Source organism: Drosophila obscura, unplaced genomic scaffold, assembly GCF_018151105.1.
Source record: "Drosophila obscura isolate BZ-5 IFL unplaced genomic scaffold, ASM1815110v1 contig_8, whole genome shotgun sequence".
Taxonomy (NCBI): domain Eukaryota; kingdom Metazoa; phylum Arthropoda; class Insecta; order Diptera; family Drosophilidae; genus Drosophila; species Drosophila obscura.
In genome coordinates this window covers 368,255-394,461 of record NW_024542872.1, presented here as the reverse complement: position 1 = coordinate 394,461, position 26,207 = coordinate 368,255, and the positions used below count along the sequence as shown (strand labels likewise).

General features: G+C 42.3%; 1 protein-coding gene across 1 annotated transcript in view; it reads right to left on the bottom strand.

The window, feature by feature from the left end:
* Positions 1 to 11,256: 11,256 nt before the first annotated feature.
* The window catches only part of LOC111077100 (DEAD-box helicase Dbp80), a 75,508-nt gene continuing 60,557 nt past the window's right edge, over positions 11,257 to 26,207 (bottom strand). Inside the window, exons 9-11 of the mRNA XM_041595790.1 lie at positions 24,034 to 24,196; positions 23,858 to 23,971; positions 11,257 to 11,484 (exon numbers count right to left, since the gene is read on the bottom strand). Coding sequence (XP_041451724.1) covers positions 11,345 to 11,484; positions 23,858 to 23,971; positions 24,034 to 24,196 — 417 coding nt within the window. The 3' untranslated portion in view covers positions 11,257 to 11,344. The remainder of the gene's footprint in view (positions 11,485 to 23,857; positions 23,972 to 24,033; positions 24,197 to 26,207) is intronic.

Genomic DNA, 26,207 nt, shown 5'->3' with positions numbered 1-26,207 from the left:
CCAGGGTCAGCTGGGATGCAAATGGAATTGGGCTCAGAAGTGGGATATAAATTTTGAGAAATTTATAAAAGATTTATTAGCGAATTGGTGATTGCCGAAGAGCGATATGAAAAGTGAACTGCGGCTACTGTTGAAAGCTGCAAAGAAGAGACCAGCTGCTAGCTGCAGCCATTGGCCAGTTAATGGTGAAGTTTCAACAGATGATGCTGCAGATGAAGGGTACAGGTGACCAACAGCAACAAAGGATGCTGCAAGTAAAGGGAAATGTGCTGCCTACTGGTGGCATATGTGGACGACGTTGCCATCGTTTTCCCCGGAAAATTCCCTCAAACACTTTGCGATCTAATGACCGTAAAGATCGCGCGACTGTCGGAATGGACAAAAATTCACGTGGACTGGGAGTTAATCCCTCTAAAACGGAACTTGTGTTGTTCACAACCAAATAAAAGTCCCGCCTCTCAACTGGGCATGGTTCAGCGATCGGCCGCTTTATGTATCAGTCCTTGCACCACTCCAAGTGATGTGCTAAATGCAATCCTATGCCTCCTGAGCCTGGACCTTGCAGGGAAGGAGCAGGCAGAAATGTCAGCAATACGTCTGAGAGACTCCGACCACACTCACTCATCCATATTAAATTACAGAAACTGACGGCAACTGACTTAAACATATCCATTATGTCCATTGATATCCATTATCACCACAATTTCACGCCAACCGTTGGAGTGACAAACTTTGGAACAGAAGCTGCAGTTTAAGCTGCAGCAGCCGGAAAAGTACGAAGCTTACCAAAGTGAGAGCGGACAGCTGTATCGACGCCTGGGCAAGGTACCCGAAGAAGAGGTTTCCACCCCATGGAAACTCTGCGTGGCCACGAAACACCGACGACGCGTGCTGGAAGAATCCCACGAGCATCCTACAGCTGGACACTTGGGGATTCGCAAGACAAGCACACGAGTCGCCCAAAAGTATTACTGGCCCGGCCTATTCCGGGAAGTTGCCCGAAAAGTACGTAATTGCATAGTGTGCCAGAAATACGAGGTAAACCAGTTCAAGTCAGCAGGGAAAATGTTCACCAGACAGGTCAACGAGCCCTTCAGCGTATTGTGCGCCGACTTTGTTGGGCCATTACCTCGCTCCAAACACGGAAATACAGTACATCTGGTACTTAGTAAGTGGGTTGAACTCATACTGCAAGACCAACAGTGACCAAGCGACCGAGGAGCAAAGAAGACATTACAACCTCCGCCGGCGGGAATGGAAACCAGCTATCGGATCACTTGTACTACAACGACGGCATAGACTGTCTAAAGCATCTGAAGGATTCGCCGCTAAATTGGCCTCGAAATTCGAAGGGCCCTTCCGGGTAACCAAATTTCTTTCCCCAAACCTCGTTCAATTACAGGTTCTCAACGGACGCCGCACCGCGAGCTTAAAGGACTTGAAAGTATTCCACCAAGACGGCGATGGCGACGAAGATGACGAAACGGACCTGATAGATGACGACGACCCTGAACAGCAGGCTGGATAACCTCGATGACCACGAAGCATACCCATACCGATGACCCACAATGCAGACGCCCAGGAAAACCCGGACCACGACCAACACAGAAGACCCCGAGACGACCCCAGCAGTTACCAGGACAACGAGTAACGTAGCAAAAGACCCCGAGACGACCCCAGCAGTAACCGGGACAACAAGTAACCTAGCAGAAGACCCCGAGACGACCCCAGCAGTAACCAGGAAAACGAGTACCCTAGCAGAAGGACCCGAGGTGACCCCAGCAGTAACCAGGATAACGAGTAACCGAGCAGAAGACCCCGAGACGACCCCAGCAGTAACCAGGACAACAAGTAACCTAGCAGAGGACCCAGAGACGACTACGGCTAAAACTGATGGATAACGACGGCACTGGAGCTATCAACAGAGGCCGGAAAATCTTGCAAGAAACGACGCACCGAACGAGGTGTGCGTGGCAGTTTCTCCTGTTTACGCCACCTTCCCTTTCACCAGAGGCCGGACAACCTTGCGAAAAACGACGCACCGAACGAGGCGTGAGTTACGTATCCAGATGGATTTATGGGAGCGTAATTATAACCGTTATTTGCTATGGCAAATAATTAAGGGTTCCTTTTCCGAAACACTGCAGATCTGAATTGTTTTAGTGTTAAAAGTATAATGCATTATTCTGTGTTTGCTCTTTTTAAACAAACCTGCTATATGTCGATCCCTACTCTCTCTCTCCTTGTCTCTCCTTCCTTGTCTTCCTACCTTGTTCTGTCTCTTCTCGTCTTCCGTGTCATGTCCAATACAGTAGACATTGGTTACGGTGGACAGTCAGCAGTACGTGTGCCATCTTGGGGAAGTAGAGATGGCAACTCGTGCGTGGCGGTTTCTCCTGAATACACCACCTTCACTTTCGCTAGAGGCCGGATAACCTTGCGAGGAACGACGCACCGAACGAGGCGTGCGTGGCGGTTTCTTCTGGATACACAACCTTTACCACACCAAGAATCTTGCAGTACATTGATAAGCATGTATCTTTACATTAAAATCCATTAGCCACACCGCTCATATAGGGTATCAGGGTATTTTTAAGCCATAGCCAATATTATATTTCACAGTTATTCGAACGCCAGGGATCCCCGCCGACAAAACATCGCAAGCACCATCGACTGGGGAATCATCGAGGAGCTGATTCTTCGTCCCACGCCGCGATGCTACCTGGTCAACCCGGAAGTACTCAGCTGGAAGAGCCTAAGCGGCGTCGTCACTAGCTGGCCACGCATAGATCTGCCTCCGGACATCGACGCGCCGGTCACTCCACCCAGCACACCAGTTCGAAAGCGAGGTGCTTCGGTGGTAAGAGCCCCCGCTTCGAACCCTTTTTGGGAGCCTGGAAATGCCCCCAATCCTCGGCATACTCGACGACTGTGACCTAAGCCAGATGCCAGAAATGGCAGTCAACGACCTGGACGCCGTCCCACCCGCCCGCTTCACAAGCCCCGAGATTCAGGAGCCCGAAGGACCCACCTCAAGCATCGAGTGAGGCACACCTGACGGGAAGATACAGGAAACTTTGAAGGCCTTCTTCTGGCACAGCTGGCCAGTCCGAAGCATAAGGAGGTGCGGTTCCTAACGGAGGTAGACAATACCCTCTTCCAGGTCCACATCAGCAGGAGGAACAAAGTGACCATTCGCTAACTGGCTCACCTAAGTAAGGAGGGGGGTGTGAGGACCCATTCTGGGAGCCTCACAATCTTATATTCCATTTATAGCATAAGTTAATCGTAGTGAAACGGTTAAGAATAGTTATGCGACACTGAAGTCCCAGCAACTATTTTATTTATTTATTTATTCGCCAACGGATAAACCTTATCTGGCTAGACTAACTTAATTCTACATTAAAAAGTAAACAAACAAAATGAGGAACTAACAATTAAACAAGAAAAACTCAGAAAGCAACCGTCTGACGGCTCCTTTCCCAAGGCAAAAATCGAATCGCATCCCAGCAGGTAGCAAATTATACCAGCGAAGAGCCCTACATATTGGCTCATTATTACCGTAATTTTTCCGGTGAAGATCAACCACAAAGAGTGCATGGCCCCTAAGGCTCCTGGCAGGCGTGTTAAAGCTAATCCCAGCAAGCAGGTCAGGGCAATCGATGTTACCCACTAATATATCGTATATAAACAACTGAGCCGCAATAGTCTTTCGATCCTCGAGAGAAGAGAGATGCACGAGGCGACATCTGCAATCATAGGACGGCAACGGAACGGAAAGTTGCAAAGGCTGGAGTGCAAACTTCAAAAACTTCCTTTGCAATCTCTCGATACGCGCAATTTGAACGACCCCAGTGGGGTTCCAAACCACCGAAGCATACTCAAGGCGCGAGCGCAAAAGAAATGAATAAAGACTTAGCCTCGTATATGGGTCCCTAAACTGGGATGAATTACGCGTAACAAAGCCGAACATAGCATAAGCTCTTGGCAAAATGAAGTTCAAATGCTCGATAAAAAGAAATTTTGAATCGAACAAGACCCCTAGGTCAAGTGCCTCTGCATGCTTCAAGAGCGGAAGGCCAACAAGCGAATATGAGGCCTGAACATTGAATACACACTTGCTAAAGGACACAAAGTAACATTTGTTAATGTTGAGAGGCAGAGAATTATGTGTGCACCAACGAGCGACTGCATCCAGGTCTCGCTGAAGACGGATACTGTCGTCTAAAGTTTTGATAGGACGGAAGATTTTCAGATCCACAGCATAAAGCAAATGCTCAGAAGATTGAATGCTGAAACATATGTCATTAATGAAAATAGCAAACAGCAACGGCCCAAGAGCACTTCCCTGTGGAAGGCCGGAAGTAGCCAAATATGGGTCCGACTGCTTTCCGTTTACCAACACAACATACTCTCGCTGCTCCAGATACGACATGAACCAACAAAGCATGCTCGAATGAATCCCCAACCGATGCAGCTTGGCTACTAAGGCACAGTGGGAGACTTTGTCAAAAGCCTTAGCAAAGTCAGTGTACACTAAATTTGTATAAGTTAAATATAATATAGTATAAAATATGCTCTTAGAATACCGAAAGTAGTGTTATTCACGATAGGGAAAATAGCTAGCTAGAAACCCGCCAACCGATCAGCTCACCCACGCACCGAGAGAAGGCGATAATGAAAACCCAGCAGAGAGGCAACCGCATGGAGCGAGGAACAGCCGAAAAGCACAGAGAGAGAGAGGGACAGCACTACAGCACCCACACCGAAAACGAAGCGCCGCTCTTTGGAAGAAGTCCCGTTGACCCGAAAACAGAAGTCGAAAACAGGCTTGAGATCATCTCGCTTTGGCGAGAGCGGGCAGTCAAAAAACGAGCAGCAGTAGTGAACGGACGAACAGCGCACGAGTGAAAAAGTATCGCAAAAGTGAACGAACCGAACAAACCATGCGCCTGGAAAAGTGTCCAGCCAGGGCCTGCGACGGACATCCCCGGATGCCTCGGATCATGGAGCCGCAAAGAATGGAGCGACGACGCCGCACCCGCGGGTGAGCTGGTCTGATGTGGATAATGAGGAGATTAGGAGTGCGGAGGGCATAGGGAAATGTACAGCTAGGGATGATGTAGGGATGAAGTCGTAATAAATACGGAACTTTACTTGGACATACAAATTGTGCCTCTCCCGACCATAGATTTATTCCTTCTCCCTCTCTACCAAGCCCAAATGCTCTCGCCCCGATCCTGGCAACAGGGGTATTACTCTGCTGAGGACGGACGCAGGATACTTTTTAGGATTATGCCGCTCTCCCCTCACTTTCCACCCTTCTTCCCCACGGACTCGTGGCCCGCCTCGGCTTCATCAACAGCGGCCTTACCCTGCTGGAGTCGGGATATGGCTGCGTTCCGGGTGGGCTCCGCCTTTCTCCTTCACTCCTCAGATCCCTGATCAGTTGCACCTACATCCCTACACCGTCCCTGGGACCCGTACTCTGCTCCGATCCTAGCAACAGGGTATTTACCCTGCTGGGATTGAGGTTAGGGTGCGTTACCGGGAGTGGTGGGGATCAAGGAGGCTTTTCTCTCTGTCCTGCTCCATGCCATGCGTCTGGAAGGCCCGCCTTTGACGGGAAATCGATACTCCCTATGTCCACAATACGCCCCAAACTTGCTTAGAATGTTAGCACCAGTTGAGCGTTGCAAATCCAAAGACTTCATTCCCAAAATGATGTCAAACAGCTTTAAATCTTTTAGGAAGTGCAGCGTTATTCCCAAAAAGTTTCTTTGCACATAATTATCTGTCCACAAATCTGTAGCATAAGCTCGACCGCTATGCACAATATCGGCAATTTCATCTTTTACATGTTTTTTTATTTTCCTCTGCAATTTTATGTGTTGCTCTTGAAATTGTCGTGGCATCAGGCAGAAGGTTTTCCATGTCAACGGCGTCTCCATATTTAGCTCCCATTTCTATAAAAAATTGAGCAAGCTTTGCAAATTCAGCTCCGTTAATAGCTGAAAATGGTTGGCAATCAGTAACCCAAGTTACGCAGGCATCTATGGCGGTCTTCTTATCTTCTGCCGTAACAATTTTAACACTGGTTTTCGACTTAAGGGCCATGTAACATTTATGTCGGCTTAAATTTGACGAGTTCTTCGCCGATTTCTTTAAAATGTTGTTGCACGACCGACAGTAAAGATTTTTATCAAAAACAGTTCCATCTTCTTTAATAATGTCTGAAAAAATGTTCCTGATTACGCTTCTTCCCTTTTGTCGCGGTGTAAGCATTTTTTGAAATTTGTTCTAGAACAAATGCTTCGTCTGCCATTGTCTCAAAAATCGCACTAAGCAACCGAACTGAAAACAAGACATTCCAAAAGAATTTTTTGCAAGACGAGCCCAAAGACCTCTTCGGCTGGAAATTTGCATCGTTCGGCTCTTCGGGTCGAATCCGTCTGCATCAACATTGCATGTATGCGTGTAAGCCCTTTCACAGACATGTTGGATATGATTTTATTGTATACGAAGCTGCGATTTGTGTGAGTAAGAATTGATGCGAACGAGGAGATTGCCAGCACAAGCTGAGTTTATTCAACGCTGAGTATTTTTGAGTGATTGGAGTGATGAGTACAGCAAGAAACCCCCTAAGCAAGAAAATGATCCGAAAGAAGCGTATGACAGCGCAAGTTGAGTTTTGCAACGCTGAGTATTTTTGTGTCCTGTACGTTCTTTTGATGTCACTGTCAGAGTTTTGATGGACTCATATCTCTGTGCAGCTAAGGGTGTGGAAAGATTTTTCTTTTTGAACGTCTGCAAAAATGTGAAATCCCCCAAAGCTGTTCTAATGGCAGTCTCCTCTGACATTTGCAAATCCATGCAGCGACTGCCAACAAATGATTGTGTATCCGTATTTATTTGCATTTATGCCCCAGCTTGAGGTCTTGGCCCATTGTCTAAATGTAATCCCCGAGAATCTGGCTGGCTGTCAGTCAACCAAGCGGCTACAAATTCCGCTCACTGGATACGTCTGAGCATAAACGTTTTGCGCTCGAATGCATTGCATTGCCAGATCTAAACAGAGTTTTACAATTCCTAAGAACAGAGTCCTTCTCGTCTTTGCTCCCATCCGCATCTGTATCCCCTTCGTGGTCCAACAACCACAGCAGATTCCACTCCAACTTCCACTCCGGCTCCACTCCATTTGCAATTTACAATTTGAATTGAAGCTGAAATGATAGCTTGGCTTGGCTTATTGCAAGTGCAATTTCTATTTCTATTGTTATTGTTAATAATTTTCCGCCTTTGTTTGCACAAATTACAATTCTGTCAAGGCCTAATCTGTACCCGACAAAGCCCTCTTTGAATTTTCCCCATTGCGTATGGCGGCTGCCTCGGGACAGGCCGAGACTGCTTCCAGTATCGCAGAAGTTAATTACGTTGCCGGGTCTGGTCTGGTCTTTGGCTGTGTTGTTTTGATCTAGTAAGCACACATTAGGACACCCTTCAACACCGTACCAACCTCGCGGCAGAGTGTCGACTATGCCGCCCACATGCGTATCAAATGAGATGCATTTGGCTGGACAACGCTGAGGGCTGACCTTAAAGGCCATTTACAATTCAATTTGGACTCAACTCGGATAGGCCCTGTCCCTGACTGTCCCGCCCTGTGAATTGCACGTGCGTCTTAAGTTGTCGTGCTAATAATATTACGCATACGCACTGCAGACCAGCAACCATTTAAAGCTGCCCCCTAATTTGATTTCCGACACAAAATAGCTCGAATTTTATGTGACGTTTTTGCCTATGCAAAATCGATTCACACATAGAGCTCTCGAGCTGTCGAAATTGGCAGCCGGGCATTGTGTTTGCATTATTTATGCTTCTTCTTGTATGGGCAAAATTAAACAATAAAAAAAAATTTTGAATATAAATATATTAAGGTAACGTAAGCCAATGTGGGGGCTCGTTTTCTTCCACACATTTAAGTTTTTATTTGGTTATTTTATTTATGCACATTAGCAATCCTTTTTAAGTATTAATAATCTTACGATTGGCAAAATTCAAAATGGATGGACAAAAAGCTGTTTGATTACACTAGTCAATACGAAAATTAGGCTGTGGCCCAAAATGACCTTTTCTAATAGATTCCGGGGCTTACAAATTTTTAACGAATTATGGTTTTTTTATGGTTTAGTTTTTTTTTTTAATTTTTTAAATCTATTATTTTTAATGTTTTTTTTTTAGGTAGTGCTTTTATTTTTTACATAGCTTAAATATCTTTTATCAGGTTGCACAGAACTTTGCAGTTCTAAAAAGCTGACAAATGCAGCTATAAATCCGACTCAGACCCTTTGTATCTGCAGCTTAACGCCTGAAAGATATTAAGCTTTCAAATTCAAATTTCATCATTTTTTGCGGTATTTTTTCACGAAATTTTGACATCAAAAAATCGAGAAAAGTCGAAAAAAAAATTATTGGCATGTATTTTAGTTTTAGATAGACGCATTAATTAGGCGTCGTTTAATGCACTTTTCATTCAAATCTAGACTTTCCCGAATTTTTAAAGTCGAAATTTCGGGAAAAAAAATACCGCAAAAAACTATGAAATTTGAAAGCTTAATATCTTCCAGGCGTTAGGCTGCAGATACAAAGTATCTGGGTGGGATTTATAGCTGCATTTGTCAGCTTTTTAGAACTGCAAAGTTCTATGCAACCAGATATAAGATACTTAAGTTATGTAAAAAATAGAAGCACTACCTCTGAAAAAAAACCATGAAAAAAATACCAGATTTTAAAAATTCTTTAAAAACATATTACACCATAAAAAAAAAAGTACTACAAAAATTTTAAAATCTATCAGAAAAAGTCATTTTGGTCCACATCCTAAAGAAAAAGTTCAATTTTTTTGAGTAGTGTTATATTTTGTTAAAAATTTATTTTTAATCTGTGGCTTCTGAATTAAATAAAGATCCAATATTAGCGGTGTTTTCGCCGTTCATCGTCCTCCTCTAGCGCTATAGTAATAGCCGCAAATGCCACAATACTCTTTGCCAGTGTGTCTTAGCAGTATAGTGGGTTGGTACACACAGCTGTGAAAAAAATAATAGCACCACCACCACAAGCAATTTTTAAATAATTGCCAAACTCACATTTTTAGCTTTAAGGAAATTTTAAGCACATTATTAGAAATGGGAGACTCTAACAAAACTGAGAATACAAAAAAAAATCATATTTTTTTGTAACGTTTTTAAGATATTTAAGGAACTTTATTAAAATTCATAAAACTAGGCGAAAAAAAAAATAGCACCACTATTCAAAAATGAATTTAAAATTGAAAAAATAAGCAATTTGAAACGAATTCATTAGTTAACCATTTTTAACTATTAATACTAAATCTATATGAATAATTTAATATTTAGTACAGTGTCCTTTATTGTCAATAACAGCTGCGCAGCGTCTTGGCATGGAATCAACTAAGTCCTGGCATCGTTTTAGGGAATTTTTGGACCAGGACTCTAAAACGTTCACAGAGTTTGCCCTGAACCATTCCTTTGCTTTCTTGCTGGTGTGTTTGGGGTCATTGTCCTGTTGGAAGACCCATACGAGCGGCACTTCATATTCTGCAAAGGGTAGCATTACTGTCTCCATGATATTCACGTACACGTGCTGATCCATGATGGGTTTTGTCCAATGTATTGGACCTACTCCATAGTAGGAGAAGCAGGCCCATACCATTACACTATACTCTCCATGCTTAATAGTTTTTGTGGTGTACTGGGGTTTGTATTCAGTATTCTTTGGACGTCTAACGTATGATCGAGATCCCATTCCACCAAACATAACCACTTTGGACTCATCTGACCACAAAATATTTCTCCAATTTTGGGATGTCCAATTTGCATGATCCCTGGCAAACTTCATGTGCTTAATTATATGTGTCGCATTTAAAAGTGGTACCTTTCTTGGGCTGCAGGCTTTAAGGTTATGTTTCCTAAGATATCTGCGAACTGTTTAGTCCGTCGCATTTATTTTAAGCTATTTTTTAAGCTCAGTAGCAGGCTTGAAGGGATCCCTCTTGCTCTGACGAATCAGTCTTTTGACATGAAGAGGGGTCATAGATCGTTTTCGCCCGCGAGTTTCAGTCTTTTCTTCATAGTTAAAGAGGTTTTTAATCATTTTATTGGAGCATCCTACCAATCGACCAACTTTCCAGTAAGTTTTTCCATCCAATATCAATTTTTTGATAAGATCGCGCTTCTCCGTAGTGCAGTGCTTTCCACGTACTATTGTAACTATTACTTTTAACTTTTATGATAGAAACAATGAGTTCTTAGTCAAAACTAATGAGCAGGTGCATTCTGCAAAGGCGATTCCGCGAAATACAGGTTATTCACCAAAAAAAATGGCTAATGGTGCTATTTTTTTTTTCGCTATTTTTGGGGGGCTTTTGTTTTTAAATCCCAAAAAAAATATATAGACAGAAATTTTAAGAGCGGTAGCACTGTTTTTGTTTATGGGGAATACCAAGCAATATAAAAAAAATTTAAATTAAAAAAAATCGCAAGAGTAAGCGCATTTTTTTTTATCAAGAACAAAATGTATTGTAGTGGTGCTATTATTTTTTTCGCAACTGTATGCATGAACATGTGAGAGAGACATGTGGCTAGTACTTTGCTAGTGCATGTGTCCTTTTCTTTATAAGGAGTGGCAACACCGAAGCAGTTTACAGAGACAGACGGTTTTATTAAATCTAGAGAAAAGAAACGTGGCTGATTCCCAAAAAAAGTGACACAAACTTTTCTCTCTAGGTACTAGATGGGACTATCATTTTGGTTTGGATTAATGAAAGATGAGGGATTAGTGCACTCTTAAGTATGTGGCAGTGCTAACTTTAAGAAACACTCCACTTGTTGGAGCGATGAAGTCTATTGTACTTTACAGTTGAAGTGGATTATGGGTATCTTGTCGTCATCGTCTCTCGCGAGGCAGTTCGCTACGCTTCGAAGTCTATACTTATGTTAGCATATAAGAGATATATAAAAAATCATTTCTTGAAATCACTTAAATCTGTCTTAGCAGTTTCATAAGCCGCAGAAGCTGAACTCCATTATAAATGTAGTTTTTGTGTACTTTACTCTTTCACTTTTCGGTTTCGGTTACTCTTCTCATAATCTGTACAATTCTGCTTTTTTAATCAGTCGCCTCTAGGACTTATTTTGCGATGAAATTTACTTCCTAACAACAAGAACCAATTCATTTATTAATAATTGATTCCATTTTTATTGTACATTATACAGTGCACATTCAATAGTAATGTTATAAACTTTAAACTATGGAATGAAAAATTTTAATTTCCAATCTTTTCAATGTCATCAGCGCTATCAGTATTTAAAACTTGAATGTCTTTTTTAAAATGTTTTTCAATGGCATTACACACTGCCATACATTTGTCTCCGCTTACAAGGTTTATAGCGATTCCAGATTTTCCTGTAACAGATCGCAAAATAAACGGTGATTAAATAAAAGCACTTAGAAATAAAGCTTCGGGTTCCGAAGAATCAATATAACAGCATCTTATTAATTTATCTATTCGACTTGAATTTAGGAATATGTATACGAATAATTACATACATTTTGTGACGGATAACTTGTTTTTAAAGAAATTATCCAACTCATTCAGCAAAAAATTTTTTTTTAGTTTTCTTGCTTAAATTTTGTTGTAAAATTCGGTAGCTTTGACAGAGACAAATACAAGAATGAGTACATAGATCATTTCATCATAGAAATCGCGAGTGAAATGGAAATCCGCGCAGATTATCCGCGGTGCCACAGAATTCCGAGCGATTTTATTCTTAGCATTTTCACAAACCATATTCGAACTAGGGCAAGGGCTGACACCTTTCAAAATTCAATTCGAATAGGGTCCATTTTGCAGTTTTATTGATTTTATCATTGTTGAGCTACTGAGCTTCTTCAGTAGCGTTGTTTTGCGATATGTTTATTAACGAGACGATGGTTGTTCAGTATATATGGTTTATTGTTGTAGACAGTATATAAGGCGATACAGAGTCGAAGGGATAGCGAAAGGTTCGAATAGGATTCCTTTTAACCTGCTCCACCATGAAAAGCCTGCACAAGAAACGGATGCTTCGATTGGCATTGACTTCTGTCGATCAGTCCAATTGGCTCCAAAATCGCGCACGAATTCACTTGAAATGGGTCCGGTGTGATTCCCTGACCAAACGCAGGATGCGGAGTTACGGAAGTGGACCGCTTAGTGATCTCTGAGAGAATGTTCCCATTGAGCGTCAGAAACAGCTCTTCAAAGTCAGCTAGAATTCCAATCTCGTTGCAGTCCAGCTTCTCGAGTTCACTGTACACGGTTTTAAAAGTGCCTCGATTTTCTTCAGCCTGCCAACGAGCATGAAGTGGTCAAATAGGGAAGCGTTCTCCAAGACAACTTTTAGCTGCTTCATCCGTTCAAAAAACGCCGGTGCTTTCCGCCTTAGGAAAGCCACACTGTTTCCAGCAGCGGTCACTGCACCGTCGTTCCTCGCATCCATTTCAGCAGCAGGCGCTGTAAAACTTCCTAGCGGGAAGATGACCGCAAAGAGGAACGCTTGCAATAAATGCAGCAAGAACCGCAAGCAGAGCGCAAAGCAGTCGACGGGAGCACCGTTTTTGTTGCTTGTGCATAGCGGAATACCGAGAAACCGTAGTTCAATGCGAGTCGGTTGGATTCAAAACGATGTGCAGTGATTGCTAGGTCCAGACTGAATCAAAGGGCAGGAGGGCCGAATCGCCCGTTCCCTAATGCGAGCGAGAGATCGAGAGAGTGATAGCGAAAGGCGATAGAAAGAAAGCTGTGAGTTGAAGACGCGAGAGAACGGCTGCATGGGCATGCTGCCGTGCGGAGGCATGAATGTGTGCATAAGTTTGTAGGTAGATGACAATTTAGTACAGTGGGCAGTGCAAACAACGAACAAGAACACTACTCAACAAAATTGAACTTTTTCTTTCCTCTGTAGACCAGCGGATGATGTGATGTAATTTTTATTTAAAGAATTTTTTAAATCTGGTATTTTTTCATGGTTTTTTTCAGAGGTAGTGCTTCTAGTTTGCTCATAACTTTAGTATCTTATATCTGGTTGCATAGAACTTTGCAGTTATAAAAAGCTGACAAATGCAGCTATAAATCCCACCCAGATACTTTGTACCTGCAGCCTAACGCCTGGAAGAAGCTTTCAAATTCAAATTTCATAATTTTTTGCGGTATTTTTTTTTTTTTGTATTTTCTACTTTAAAAATTTGGGAAAAGTCGAAAAAAAACGAGAAGGAACGTGTGAGTCGCTTCTGGGGACGCGACTCTACTTATACCCGTACTCAGTCAGTATATACATTTTTGAGCATGATTTTTTAGAATTTTAGAATTAAAAAAAAAAATGTACATTTTACATTTTTTTGCTACATTTGTTATCTACATCTCATCTACAATGTCTATTCTACATCTAACATTTAGTTTGTACAAGTACCATTTAGATTCTACATCTCCTCCGCTAGGGGTTGCTCGCGCACTGAACGCGGCAGAGTGTGCGAGCGAGAAGGAAAATGAGTTGCGTTGTCGTCGGCGGGAGGGGGAGGGGAAGCAACTGAAAATTAATTTCTTCATTCTGGTTATAATTATGATCCGATCTGATTCAGATTCGGCAATGGGCATTCTCTACGATACTGCGTTTTTAGTTTTATCGTATCTTTAAAACTGTGCCTGCCACAGATGTTCGTCCTTTGTGTGGGCGGAAGGGGGCGGGGCGAAATTTTTAAATACACTTGTAGCAGTGTGATATCACATGAGTCTGGAAACCAAATTTGGTTTCTCTAGCTCTTATAGTCTCTGAGATCCAGGCGCTCATCAAGACGGACGGACGGACAGACGGACGGACAGACGGACATGGCTATATAGACTCGGCTATTGATGCTGATCAAGAATATACATACATACATACATGCATACATACATACATACATACATATATACTTTATGGGGTCGGAAACGTTTCCTTCTCTGCGTTGCACACATCCACTTTTACCACAAATCTAATATAGCCCTTAGCTCTTTTTTGAGTACGGGTATAAAAATAATTCTTTGCATGCATTTTTAGTTTTAGATAGACGCATTAATTGGGCGTCGTTTAAGGTATTGTTCATTAAAATCTATGGAGAGACGGTGCAGCTAAAATTCGTTAACCAAACCTCAAAAATGAAAAAATAGACAAAAAATACTTTTTGGAAGGTTGCGGGCCCAACTGCCAACTGAAAAAAAGCAAACGAAAAGGGATTGAATTTTTTAAAATTCGTAAAAAAAACTAAACCATAAAAAAAACCATACGTCGTTAAAAAATTTTAAACCCCGAAATCTAAAAGAAAAAGTAATTTTGGGCCACAGCCTAAATGTCGTGTTGACTAGTGCAATAAGGATTTACTCTACTGCTGCACCACTGGTTATAATCTATGTATTTGTCCACTATTTGGCTGCGTAACCAAACAATCAAATCAAAAAAAAATTGGTTTATATTTTTTTTTTTCTTATATGATAAATCATATTTGATTTTTCAAAGCTGTACTATTATAATTTCAAATATCGTGCGTGTCAAACAAAACTGTACTCGGCAATTCTAGCAGTTGTCTGGCAACTCTCCGTGCATGGCAGCAATCAGCTGTTCAAAAAAAAACAGACATCTGAATTTCATGGTAAACTTAATAAAAATGCTTTTAACGAGACTGTGAGGCATAGAAGAGCTACGGAGTAGAATAGTACTGTACCGTAACGAATTAAAATATAAACCTTGCAGCTCAGATGCGGATGGGACTCGTTTTCACGGTTCAGACAATACGTATGTGGTTTTGGTGCTTGTCTTCTTAAACTACTGCTAATTTGGTAAGTTACAATTAACAGTGTTTGGTAATGATCGCTTCTCTTCGTGCTGCCACTTAGCCGGGTTTTTTGACATAAATGCAATGGCAATAACGTGTCGAAATGGTTTGTTAGTTCTGTGTTGGCATTTGGAAGCGATGCTACCTTGTAGAACTAAAAATGACTAATGACTAATGGCGCGATTTTGAATCCGGTTAAAAATCGGTGTGTGGCACCGCGGAATGGAATTGAGCTGAAATTCCAGCGGAACTGATTTCTGTGGCACACCTGTATATTCGATTTTTATAGAACTGAGCTTAACTATGAATACTAGGGCGGGTCAATTTTTTTTCGCAAGAAGCGTCTACAAGAATCGGAATATACGAAGAATTCTAAGAATCTTTCACCAAGAAACTATGTGTCTAAAATCAATTCCTAGCTCCCGATGAGAATCATGAACATTTCATGTTGGGCTAAATTCTTCTGATGTATCTTTTTACAATAACTTATATGTATATTTTTTGTTGTAGTTAACCAGGCATTAACCAATGTTTCCAGCTTTCGATCTGTGACGTTTGAATTTTAAAATAAAAATAAAATTTTTTTTAACAATTTCAAATATTTCAAAGTTTTTTTATGGATGAAGATTCTGAATTGAATTCCGTTTCAGATGCAGACGAATACCAAGGTCGCTTGAAAACCAACGCGATGGGATGGCACTCCCCATACCTGGACAAGTACTCGAGTGACCTCAGAATGGCATCCGCGAAGCAATCATCAAGAACTATGGAGTCTATAGAAGAACCGAGGCAGGAAGACTGGGAACTGGACCAACTGCCACAAAAAACACGACGACCTCATCTGCGTGTGTAGCTCTGACAACGACAGCTTCACACAGTGATTCGTAATGTGTTGGCCCATACACCCTTTGCGAGCAAAGCCCCATTGCACTTGTACACGGCTGTCACCCAAACTCTGGCGACTGCTAAAAATGCAACAGTAAGAGCCTCCCACAGCCAAGCGCAATCCTTTCCCAATGGAACGGGGACACTGTACAACCCGCAGCTTTCCAGTCTGCTTTTGTGGCATGGCAAAAGGTGGGTCAAAAGAAGCGCCGAGGAACCGAAATATCGGCTGATATGCCCATGAAGGGGAAGCGCTGCTAAGATCATCCTGCTAACCCTCTACAGGGCTATAGATTTGCCATCTTACGATAGCAGGTCTCTTCAAACCATGTCCTGATCGCGGAGGCGGAGGCAATGTTGGGTCCTGGGAGCTCTCCTGCTAACGATTAGCCGTCCGCCTCAGCTCCGACTCAGCCAAAGCAAGCTGAACAAGGCCCGAAAAAGCCTAGGAAACTAAGGACAATTACTATCACTAAGGTTCTGGACATTGCTGCCGTCGAGGCTGCCCTGTAAAGCTATATAACCCGAAGTCCAGAAGAAGCCCCATCATCAATGCCGACGGAGGCAGGTGGGATACTCCAAATCAAAACGTTTGGTTCATTGACCTTTCCCAGGCCCCAAACAACAAGGAGTCCCTTAAAATTGCAAGGGTTGGTAGGCAACGTGTACAAATTGAGCTGCCCAGGAATCGTCAATCGAACGTGAATATTGCACCGTAGAGCCAAGGAAACACACAAAAAAGGGCTAGAAGGGCGATGAATGTCCCCTCGATGGCTGTCCAGCGAGTGATTTCGTTCGCGGATGCATCCAGGTTTAATCAGCCCCAGCAAGCATGGAACCAAGGAGGCCAACAGAGCACATCATACCTCCCACAGGACTACAACAGCACCTTTCCGGTACTCTAAAGCAGCCACAGGCAGCCCACCTCCCACGCCCAAGACCAATGCCCTCCCTCTGGTCACCACCTGGATGCAGGGAACATTACTGTTATCCTGCAGGGACTACAAAAACCCGTGGCAGATCTCACAGCAGCAGCTTGGACCAGCTGCGAAGCACAAAAGCACCTCTTCCCTTACACACATCCAGAATCACAATGATGTCGGACCTACGGATCGGACTCTGGAACGCTCGCAGCATTGCTCACAATGGGGAAGGCATTACACGATGTATGGCTACGATGTATACAGAGCGGATTACCAGAGCAACAGGTCCAGAGGAGAAGCTGCAGTCCTCATAAAGAGTGGAATAATGCACTACCACATGCACGCGGTAAGACTAGGGCAGATCCAGCTAGCAGCGGTCATGGTGGACACCCAGCGTTGAGAAATACTGAACGCAGCCGCCTACCTACCACCATCGACCCCTTGGACCAGTGCGGAGTTCGACAGCTTGCTTGCCAGCTTGGAAGCAGGTTCATCATTGGGAGCGACTTTAATGCAAAGCACAGAATCTGGGGCAGCTAGAGGGGACCGCAGAGGAGCGGTATTTCACGACGCCCTCACAAGCTGAGCGGCCCAAGTACTACCGAAGGGTAGCCCCACCTTTTACCCAAGTAGTCGCTGTTCCACGCCCTCATGCCTGAACTTTTTCGTCTACAAGTCGATCCTCAGCAACCTGCTCTCAGTCCGTGAGGAGCACGAGCTAAGCTCTGACCACTTACCACTAATCGCGAAACTAACGGCTACACTCCAGATGAGCCCTGAAAAGACGAGGATACTCAAGACTGGAACAAACACAGCCCTGTTCAGAGAAATTCTGGAAGGCTTCCTGGACCTATACACGGAGCTGAGGACCACCGAGGAAGTTTTTTTTTTTTTTTATTATTACGGGATTTTATTTATCGAATCTTCCCTATTAGAGACTTACGACAAGTATACAAATCTTAGCCTAATATATTTATTTAATTATTTACACTTAATTACTTAGAGTACGTCCCTAGCTAAGTATTATTGCTGGGTGGGAAGGTCTCTTCGCCGGAGTCGTGTATGGCTAGTGTGCCAAGTTAAAGACTGCGCAAGTCTATTAGGATGGGCTTGAAGCTTGGCCTGGTACTTTGCTTTCACTTTGGCAATTTCATTTTTAACTGATCCTACATTTAAGTCTTTATGGATATTTTCATTCCGTATGTACCATGGTGCCCCAGTGATAGTTCTTAGTATCTTCGATTGAGCTCTCTGGATTATTTCTAAATTACTAACGCATGCATTTCCCCATAGCTCGGAGCCGTATGTCCAGATGGGTTTGAGAACTGCATTGTACAAAAGTACTTTGTACTCCAGTTTTAGTGGTGAACGGGTGTTTATTAGCCAATGTAGATTACTAGCTTTAAATTTAAGTAGATTTCTCTTCGCTTCGATGTTCTTACGCCAAGTAAGCCTTCTATCCAGATGAACACCAAGGTATGTTACTTCGGTGGTTTGTGGAATGTTGATATTGTTCAGACATAATGGAGGGCAAGTTTGTCTGTTTAACGTGAAGGTGACATGCTTGCACTTTTGCTCATTTACATGTATCCGCCAGTCTGCTAGCCATTTTTCTGAGGCCACGAGATGAGATGATAAGTGATCCGTGGCCCTTCTTGGGCACTTGGAGCGACTTAATATGGCAGTATCATCAGCAAATGTCGAAGTTGTTGTTTGTCGGTAGATCTGCTGTGAATATGATATACAGTGTCGGTCCAAGCACGCTGCCTTGCGGTACACCAGCTTCAATTGGATGATATTCAGAGAGGAAATCTTTGCATGTAGGTATGACTCCATTATTCCATGGATGTTCTGTGGAAGTAATATTTTGATTTTGTGGATTAAGCCATCTAACCAAACGCGGTCGAAAACCTGGGCGACATCCAGAAAAACAGCGGAGCAATACTCCCGTCTTTCAAATGCATTTCGTATATCAGAGGTTATACGGTTTACTTGTTCAATGGTTCCGTGTTTTTCGCGAAATCCAAATTGGTGAGTCGGGATGGCACCGTTGATGTGTAGGTGTTGTTTGATACGATTCAGGAGCAGCTTTTCAAATATCTTTGATAGGCAAGGCAGTAGGCTGATAGGTCTATATGATGATGGCTTGGACTTGTCTTTTCCGGCTTTATGGATCATTGTGATAACTGATTTCCTCCATTCTTGGGGATAATAGCCCCATTTCATCATGCTGTTGAATATCATAGTAAGGAAATACACTGCACAGCTCGGCAATTCTATGATCATTTTAGGAGAGATGAAATCGTGGCCCGGAGCTTTCTTTTGCTTTGAGATTTGGTCTTTAATGACCCTTGTGACTTCTCCTGATTGGAATATGATAGGCGGAGTAGCTTCGGGATTGTTGGTTGGTGGGAGCACAAAGCTATTCGTTGCTGGGTGCGGTTTGAAGACGTTTTCTAGATGGACGGCAAATGTATTTGCCTTCTCTTTGTTGCTGCGAGCCCACTCTCCTGTTTGTGTACGCAAAGGTGATTCACTCTCGATTGGTGGGCATACGCCTGATTTTGCTTTCCACAGTGGGAATCGTTTGCTAGTTGGGGAGAGTTGCTCCATACAGGATATTTGAGCTCGGTTTTTTTCATCTTCTAGGGCTCTGCGTAGTAGGTGGTTGGCTATTTTTAGCCGCTCTTTCGATGCAGGTGATCTGTGTGCTTGCCACTCTCGGCGAAGCCTTCTTTTATCGCGTAGCAGCACTTCAATGTGCCTAGAAATACGACTGCTGTTGGAATGTTTATTAGATGCTAATATTGGTGTAGAGTGTTTTGCCGCCAGTGACATTGAGGAAACCAATGCTTCGACTGACCTATCAATGTCATCTTTACAATTAATGTTTGGGCAGCTATCAATATGAGAGCTTATGTACTTCCTGTATTTGAGCCAATCTGTTTTGCTAGAAGTTAGAAAGTGTGGGCGTTCCGAAAGCTGTGGATGGTCGTAAAGGTGAAGTAGAATGGGCGAGTGATCCGATGATAGATCTGTTAAGTGATCTACATTAATCTGAGCTTGCAGCACCCTTCGTGTAACTGCAAAATCAATCAAGTCGGGTTGCTTGTTTGGATCTGTGGGCCAATATGTGGGCTTGCCCGGAGAGATAAAGTCTAGCTTGTTTCGTGGGGTTATTATAGCGTTATATAGTTGTCTTCCTTTCGGGTTGGTAAGTCTAGATCCCCAATGGGTGTGCTTGGCATTGTAGTCACCAGCTGCTATAAATCGGTAACCTAGTAGGTCGAAGAATGTTACAAATTCTGTTTCGGAAATGCAGAAACGTGGTGGGCAGTATACTGCGGCTAGGTTTAGGTAGCCGCTCTGAATTTCAATATGAATTGCTGTTGCCTGTAGATAAGGTGTAGCAAATGAAGGCAATGGATAATGCCTAGTGCGATTCTTGATCAGAACGCCAGTACCTCCATGTGCCTTACCATCGGGATGATTTGTCGCATAGAAGTTATAGCCATCGAGGTGAAAATAGTTTTTATTTGTTAGGTGAGTCTCTGATATGAGCATGGCGTCAATGTCGTGTTGAGCGAGGAACTGTAAGAGCTCGCATTTGTGCTGAGAAATGCCATTTGCATTCCAGAAACATATATTTAGACAGGACATTTAAACAGATTTCTGTTTGATTAGGAGCTCCAGGAGGAGATTTTGGTTGCGCATAAGCTCCTGCATCGTTTGTTGTATTGCTACCATTGTATTTGTTATAGTTACCAGCATTGACTCAATTCCACTAGGCAATTGGGATGGATTAGCAGGGGTATGTTGGGCAGAGATTTCTGGGATCTGATTTGATGCCTGATTCTGCATTATTCCAGCTGTGGTTGGTTGAAGTGTCGGCTTAGAGACTGAGGCGTACGACCCGTTGTTGTAACTTAACGCCTGAGCAAAAGAAACTCCTGGAGTCGTAGTTGATGGTATATATGTTAAGTTTTGTCGGACGACCGGGTTTCGAGCTGCAGTTATTTGTTGGTTTAGGCGATTTTTCAATTCTTTATAGACAGGACAACCTCTATAGTTGGCAGTATGGTTTCCCCCACAGTTGCTACATTTTTTGGCAGATGGGTCCTCCTTATTTACGGGGCAGGCCTCAGTGAGATGAACATCACCACAGGCAACGCAGACTGCCCGTAGAGTGCAATAGGTTTTCGTGTGTCCATATTCCTGGCAATTTGTGCATTGGACCGGTCCATTTCGTTTGTGTGGTTCCTCAACGGTGATCCTACGGTGCAGTAGGTATTGAAGCTTGTATATTGGGTCAACTTCATTTTTACTTATATGCATACTTTCAGGTGTCAGTTCTACTTTGAACATTGGCTGGGGAATTTTATTTCTATTTATTATGTTCATTGCCATTTTGACTTCGAAGCCCTTATCGTTAAGTCCATCTATTATCTCATTGATTGGGACTGTTGGTTCGATTCCTTTGATAACCACTTGTAATCCTTTGCTACTTTTAAGTTGGTAGGTGTAGTAATTCATTTTTTCATTTTCGAGGTATTTCGCAACTGATCGATAGTTTTGTTCGTCATTGACTTGTATTTTTGTTTCATTTATATTACCCCTTTTTATGTACGTGACATAGAATGTGTTTGCGCCAATTGTATCAGTTATTTTTTTGACCAGTTCAGCACAATTTGCCTGTCGAACATAAATAGGTGGCGGTCTTAATTTTTTGGCCTTGGGTGTTTGGGTGATCTCATCTTCATTTGGGACACTTAGTATCGCAAATCTATTGTTTGCTAGTGCCTTATGTGGCACAGTGTTCTCGGTTATTTTAGTTATTTTAGCTGCATTGTTGTTCTTCACATTTTGTGGGCTCAATTTTCTTTTGATTTGCACATAGCGATCGAGCCCAGTCTGAATTAACGCTCCGTTAGCATTTTTTGAACTTATTGGTTGGGAGAGTTGGGGCTTGTCGCAGTGGGTCGACAGTATCGGGCGTTGTTGTTGTGGTTGTTGTCGTTGTTGTGGTCGAAGACACAGTTTTGAGCGAGGGCATTGTACTAGTTGTTGTCGATATTAGCAAATCGCTGGTTAGGCAGTACGAGTCGGGGGATGGGCACTGAGCACTCCAGGACCCACCTTGCAATGCAGGGGAGAGAGAGCGTGCTCTCTCCTCGTTCACTTGCAGTGATGCAGTTTTTGTTGGTACTGCTGCCTTTGGCGAGCGTATAGAGAAGTACGCGTTGTTTTTTGCTTGCGAGAGCCGACGCTCGTCTTGTTGTTGTTGCCGGGCTTGGCTCATTTTGGCTTTGGTTACAGTGCTTGTGCTCTTTACCGAGCTGGTGCTCTTAAACGTTGACATTTGTTCTTTTCTAATATTTCTATTAGTCTTTATTACTCGATTGGATGATATTCATGGGCAGCACGATCACTAGTACCCATGCCTACCCCGAGCGCTTTTTCGCGAATTTAATTTATGATTAATCGCGATTAATTGATTTAATTGATTTTCACCGCGGAGCGATACAAAAATACGTCTGTAGTCGTTGACGGTTGACGCTGGAGCAGGAGGGGAAGGGGCCATTGACTCATTTGTGGCCAAGGTCTGCGAGGCTGCTGCAGTTGCTGCCCCACAAGGTCACCAAGTCACAGAAGCATGACTTCGAGGACTACTGCTTCTGGCCAGGCTAAAGTCCGAAGCCAACTACTATCTGAGGCGAATGCAGACGTGCACTCGAACTATACCATATGGAAGCTCACAAGCCAACTCGCCTGACGATTGCCAGCCAAACAAGGATGATCTGCAGCGCCTTGCAGAGCAAGGCTAGAAAACTCTTCTGGCTTCTTAAGCCTAACAACAAGCTCAGCCTGTCCAAAAAGATCCTGGCGCCTGCATGGAGGTATGGCATACAGGTCTATTGTATCGCAGCGATATCGAGCCTGGACAGGATCAGGGTGATTCAAAACAAGACCTTCTGAAACACCTCTGGTGATGAGTGGTATGTCCGTAATAGAGACAAGACCAAAGACCTTGGAGTCGGTGACATTATTAACGAGCAAGCCACAAGATACATGACCAAACTAAGAGCCAACCGAACGTCCTCGCTAAAAGATTCGTAAGGAGCATATCCAGGCGAAGGTTAAAGCGCATCCATCCGTCCGACTTGACCAATGGGAACATATAAATTCCTGTTCCACAATTTCCGTTGTTGTCCGTTGATCCCGCATTTAACTTAAAATAGTAAATAGAAATTGTCCCTGACCATTAACAAAAGTTGCTAATCACTAGTAACAAAAATATATCGCCGAAATAAAAAAAAACAAAACGGATTTTTATACAACTAAAAAAATCTTACTTGCAAAAGGAAAAAAGAGGTTATTATTGATGCATTGACCTGAATTGGAAACCATTACCTGGGCACTTGAGCTTATGACCATTTTATAAATAATTTTTTTTAAACCAACCTCAAAATTGGAGCTGAAAAAATTGGTCAGGGCAACAACAGATAGTGAATTGCTCCGAACAGCTGTTGGCAGCCCGATTTTACTATGGATAAATCTCTGTTAAACATAAGAGAGACCTTTTTGTATGAGCTGGCACTAACTATCACTTTTGTGGATGAAATGAAAATGTTTGTGAGACGAAGAGACGAAAGAGCGGTTGAAACGGCTATTACAGTGAGAGGGGCGGGTGTAGATACATGTCGATTATAATTATGTATAGTGGGCAGTACAAATAACGAACAAATAACAGGAATTACTTTAAGGCTGCACCACTGACTAAAAATACTAAATAGACCGAACAGAAAAGTATGACTTTTTGCTGAAAAGTAAAACGCAAAGTGAATGTGAAATCCGGAGCCTGTCTGATAGTTTCTTGGTGAAAGATTCTTAGAAATCTTTATAGATTCCGATTTTGGTGGACGCTTATCACGTTTTTTTTTTGTCCTATACAAATGCGGGTCAATTTTTATGGGACAAAATTAATACAGATCTAAAGCTGCCATGAAACATATATATATCTTAACGTATTAGTTTGGGATGTACGTAGGGACATAAAAGGACAAACAGATTTAAGAGTATGTACTCGAATGCACTTGTGTGTTTGAACCAATATGACTTACCAAATCGTCCGGTCCGTCCGATGCGATGCAAATATGTCTCACAATCTGCGTTACCTCGAATATCTACCGGCAGGTCAAAATTAACGACAATTGTAACTTGTTCAATGTCAATACCTATAGGGCAGAGTATAGTTTGAGTAAATGAATGAATAAATGAAGTATCTTAAAAAAATTACCCCTTGATAAGACATTTGTGGTTATTAGGACTTTCTCTAGTCCTGAACGGAATCGATCCAAAACAGCAAGTCGTTGCTCAACAGTCAAGTCACCAGAAAGAACAGCAACAGAATGGCCATCCGATGTCATCTTGGACGCAAGCCAAGCAGCAGTACGACGGGTCTAAGAAATAAAATTGTTTTTAAATTCTAAACATCCGTCTCTACATGGTATGACATTATACAAATGATACGAAGGAAAAACGAGAAGGAACGTGCGAGTCGCTTCTGGGGACGCGACTCTACTCATACCCGTACTCAGTCAGTATATACATTTTTGAGCATATGATTTTACAAAATTTTAGAATAAAAAAAAAATTTTACATATTACATTTTTTTGCTACATCTGATATCTACATCTACAATGAATGTTCTACATCTAACATGTAGATTGTACATGTTCCGTTTAGATTCTACATCTCCTCCGCTAGGGGTTGCTCGCGCACTGAACGCGGCAGAGTGTGCGAGCGAGAAAGAGAAAGAAATGGTCTCTGGCAGGAGGGGGCGGAAGAACCAACAGAAAATTAATTTCTTCATTCTGGCTATAATTATGATCAGATCTAATTCAGATTCGGCAGTCTGGTATATATGGTCATTCTCTACGATAAGGCGTTTTTAGTTTTATCGTATCTTTAAAATTGTGCCTGCCACAGATTTTTGTCCTTTAGTTGGCGGAAGGGGGCGGGGCGAAATTTTGAAATACACTTGTAGCAGTGTGATATCACATGAATTTGGAAACCAAATTTGGTTTCTCTAGCTGTTATAGCCTCTGAGATCTAGGCACTCAACAAGACGGACGGACAGACAGAAATAGCTATATCGACTCGGCTATTGATGCTGATCAAGAATATATATACTTATGGGGTCGGAAACGTTTCCTTCTATGCGTTACACACATCCACTTTTACCACAAATCTAATATACCCCTTAACTCTTTTTGAGTACGGGTATAAAAAGGCGCTACCTCTGAAAAATGGTTTGAAAAAAAATTACAGTTTTCTAAAAGTTTTGCCATAGAAAAAAAAACTATAATTCTTTAAAATAAATGTTGTTTCGAAATATATTTTTATATTCCTGGAGTATATTGTTCAAAACAATAAAATCATTTTCAGACGCTTTAGTTCGATTTTTCATAGTTAGGCCAGAAACATAAATAGCAAGCTCGACCTCGTTATTGGGACAGCTTCCTGAATCGATTGGGTGCGACATGGGTCTGCTTACTGAAATTCAAGTCATTTATTCTAATTTCATCTAATCAATTCTAGTCATGCTTTGAATATCTATACATATAAAAATAAAGAGATAAAACTTTATACTGCATCATCACGTGAGAACGGCTTGGCAGATTTGGTTTATATTTTTTTTCAGATCTTATTTGCCAGAAGAATGTTTTTACGAAATAAAAACCATCGATCGCGAAAAATTTTATTTTTAAAACGACTGGGCCTTTATTTTGCTTAAATTGTGTTCAGTTGTTCGTATTTGTCAAGATAATTTTTTACGAAAGATTGTGGAACAATTCGTACGAATTGAAATTGTGTGCACTCCGGTTTTCGTAACTTTTTGCTATCGTTAATGTTGCATTCCCAAATTGTTTTGCGATATTTGTCTTGAACAAATCTTTGTTTGGTTTGGAAATGAAAATTTTTTAGTTAAATGGCAGTTTTGGCAATCGCATTAGCTCGCGCTTTGTTGTTGCTTAGGTTAATTTTGATGAGGTTAGGTCTGTCTGTCTGTCTCGATGAGCGCCTAGATGTCAGAGACTATAAGAGCTAGGGCAACCAAATTTTGTTTCCAGACTCATGTGATATCACACTGCTACAAGTGTATTTCGCCCCGCCCCCTTTCGCCTTCACAAAGGGCGAAAATCTGTGGCAATATCGTAGAGTCGCGTCGCCAGAAGCGACTCACACGTTCCTTCTCGTTTTAAAGTATGATATGTATGTACATATATGTATGTGAATTCATTCAGCGTCTTTTAAGGTATTGCCATTTAAAATCTATGGAGAGACAGCTGATCTAAAATTGGTTGAAGAACCCTCCAAAACGTTTTGCGCCCTTTCATAATTTTTACTTAAAATCTGAAGTATATGTATATATAAAAAAAAAACGTTGGCAGGAAAATTGTATCGCCT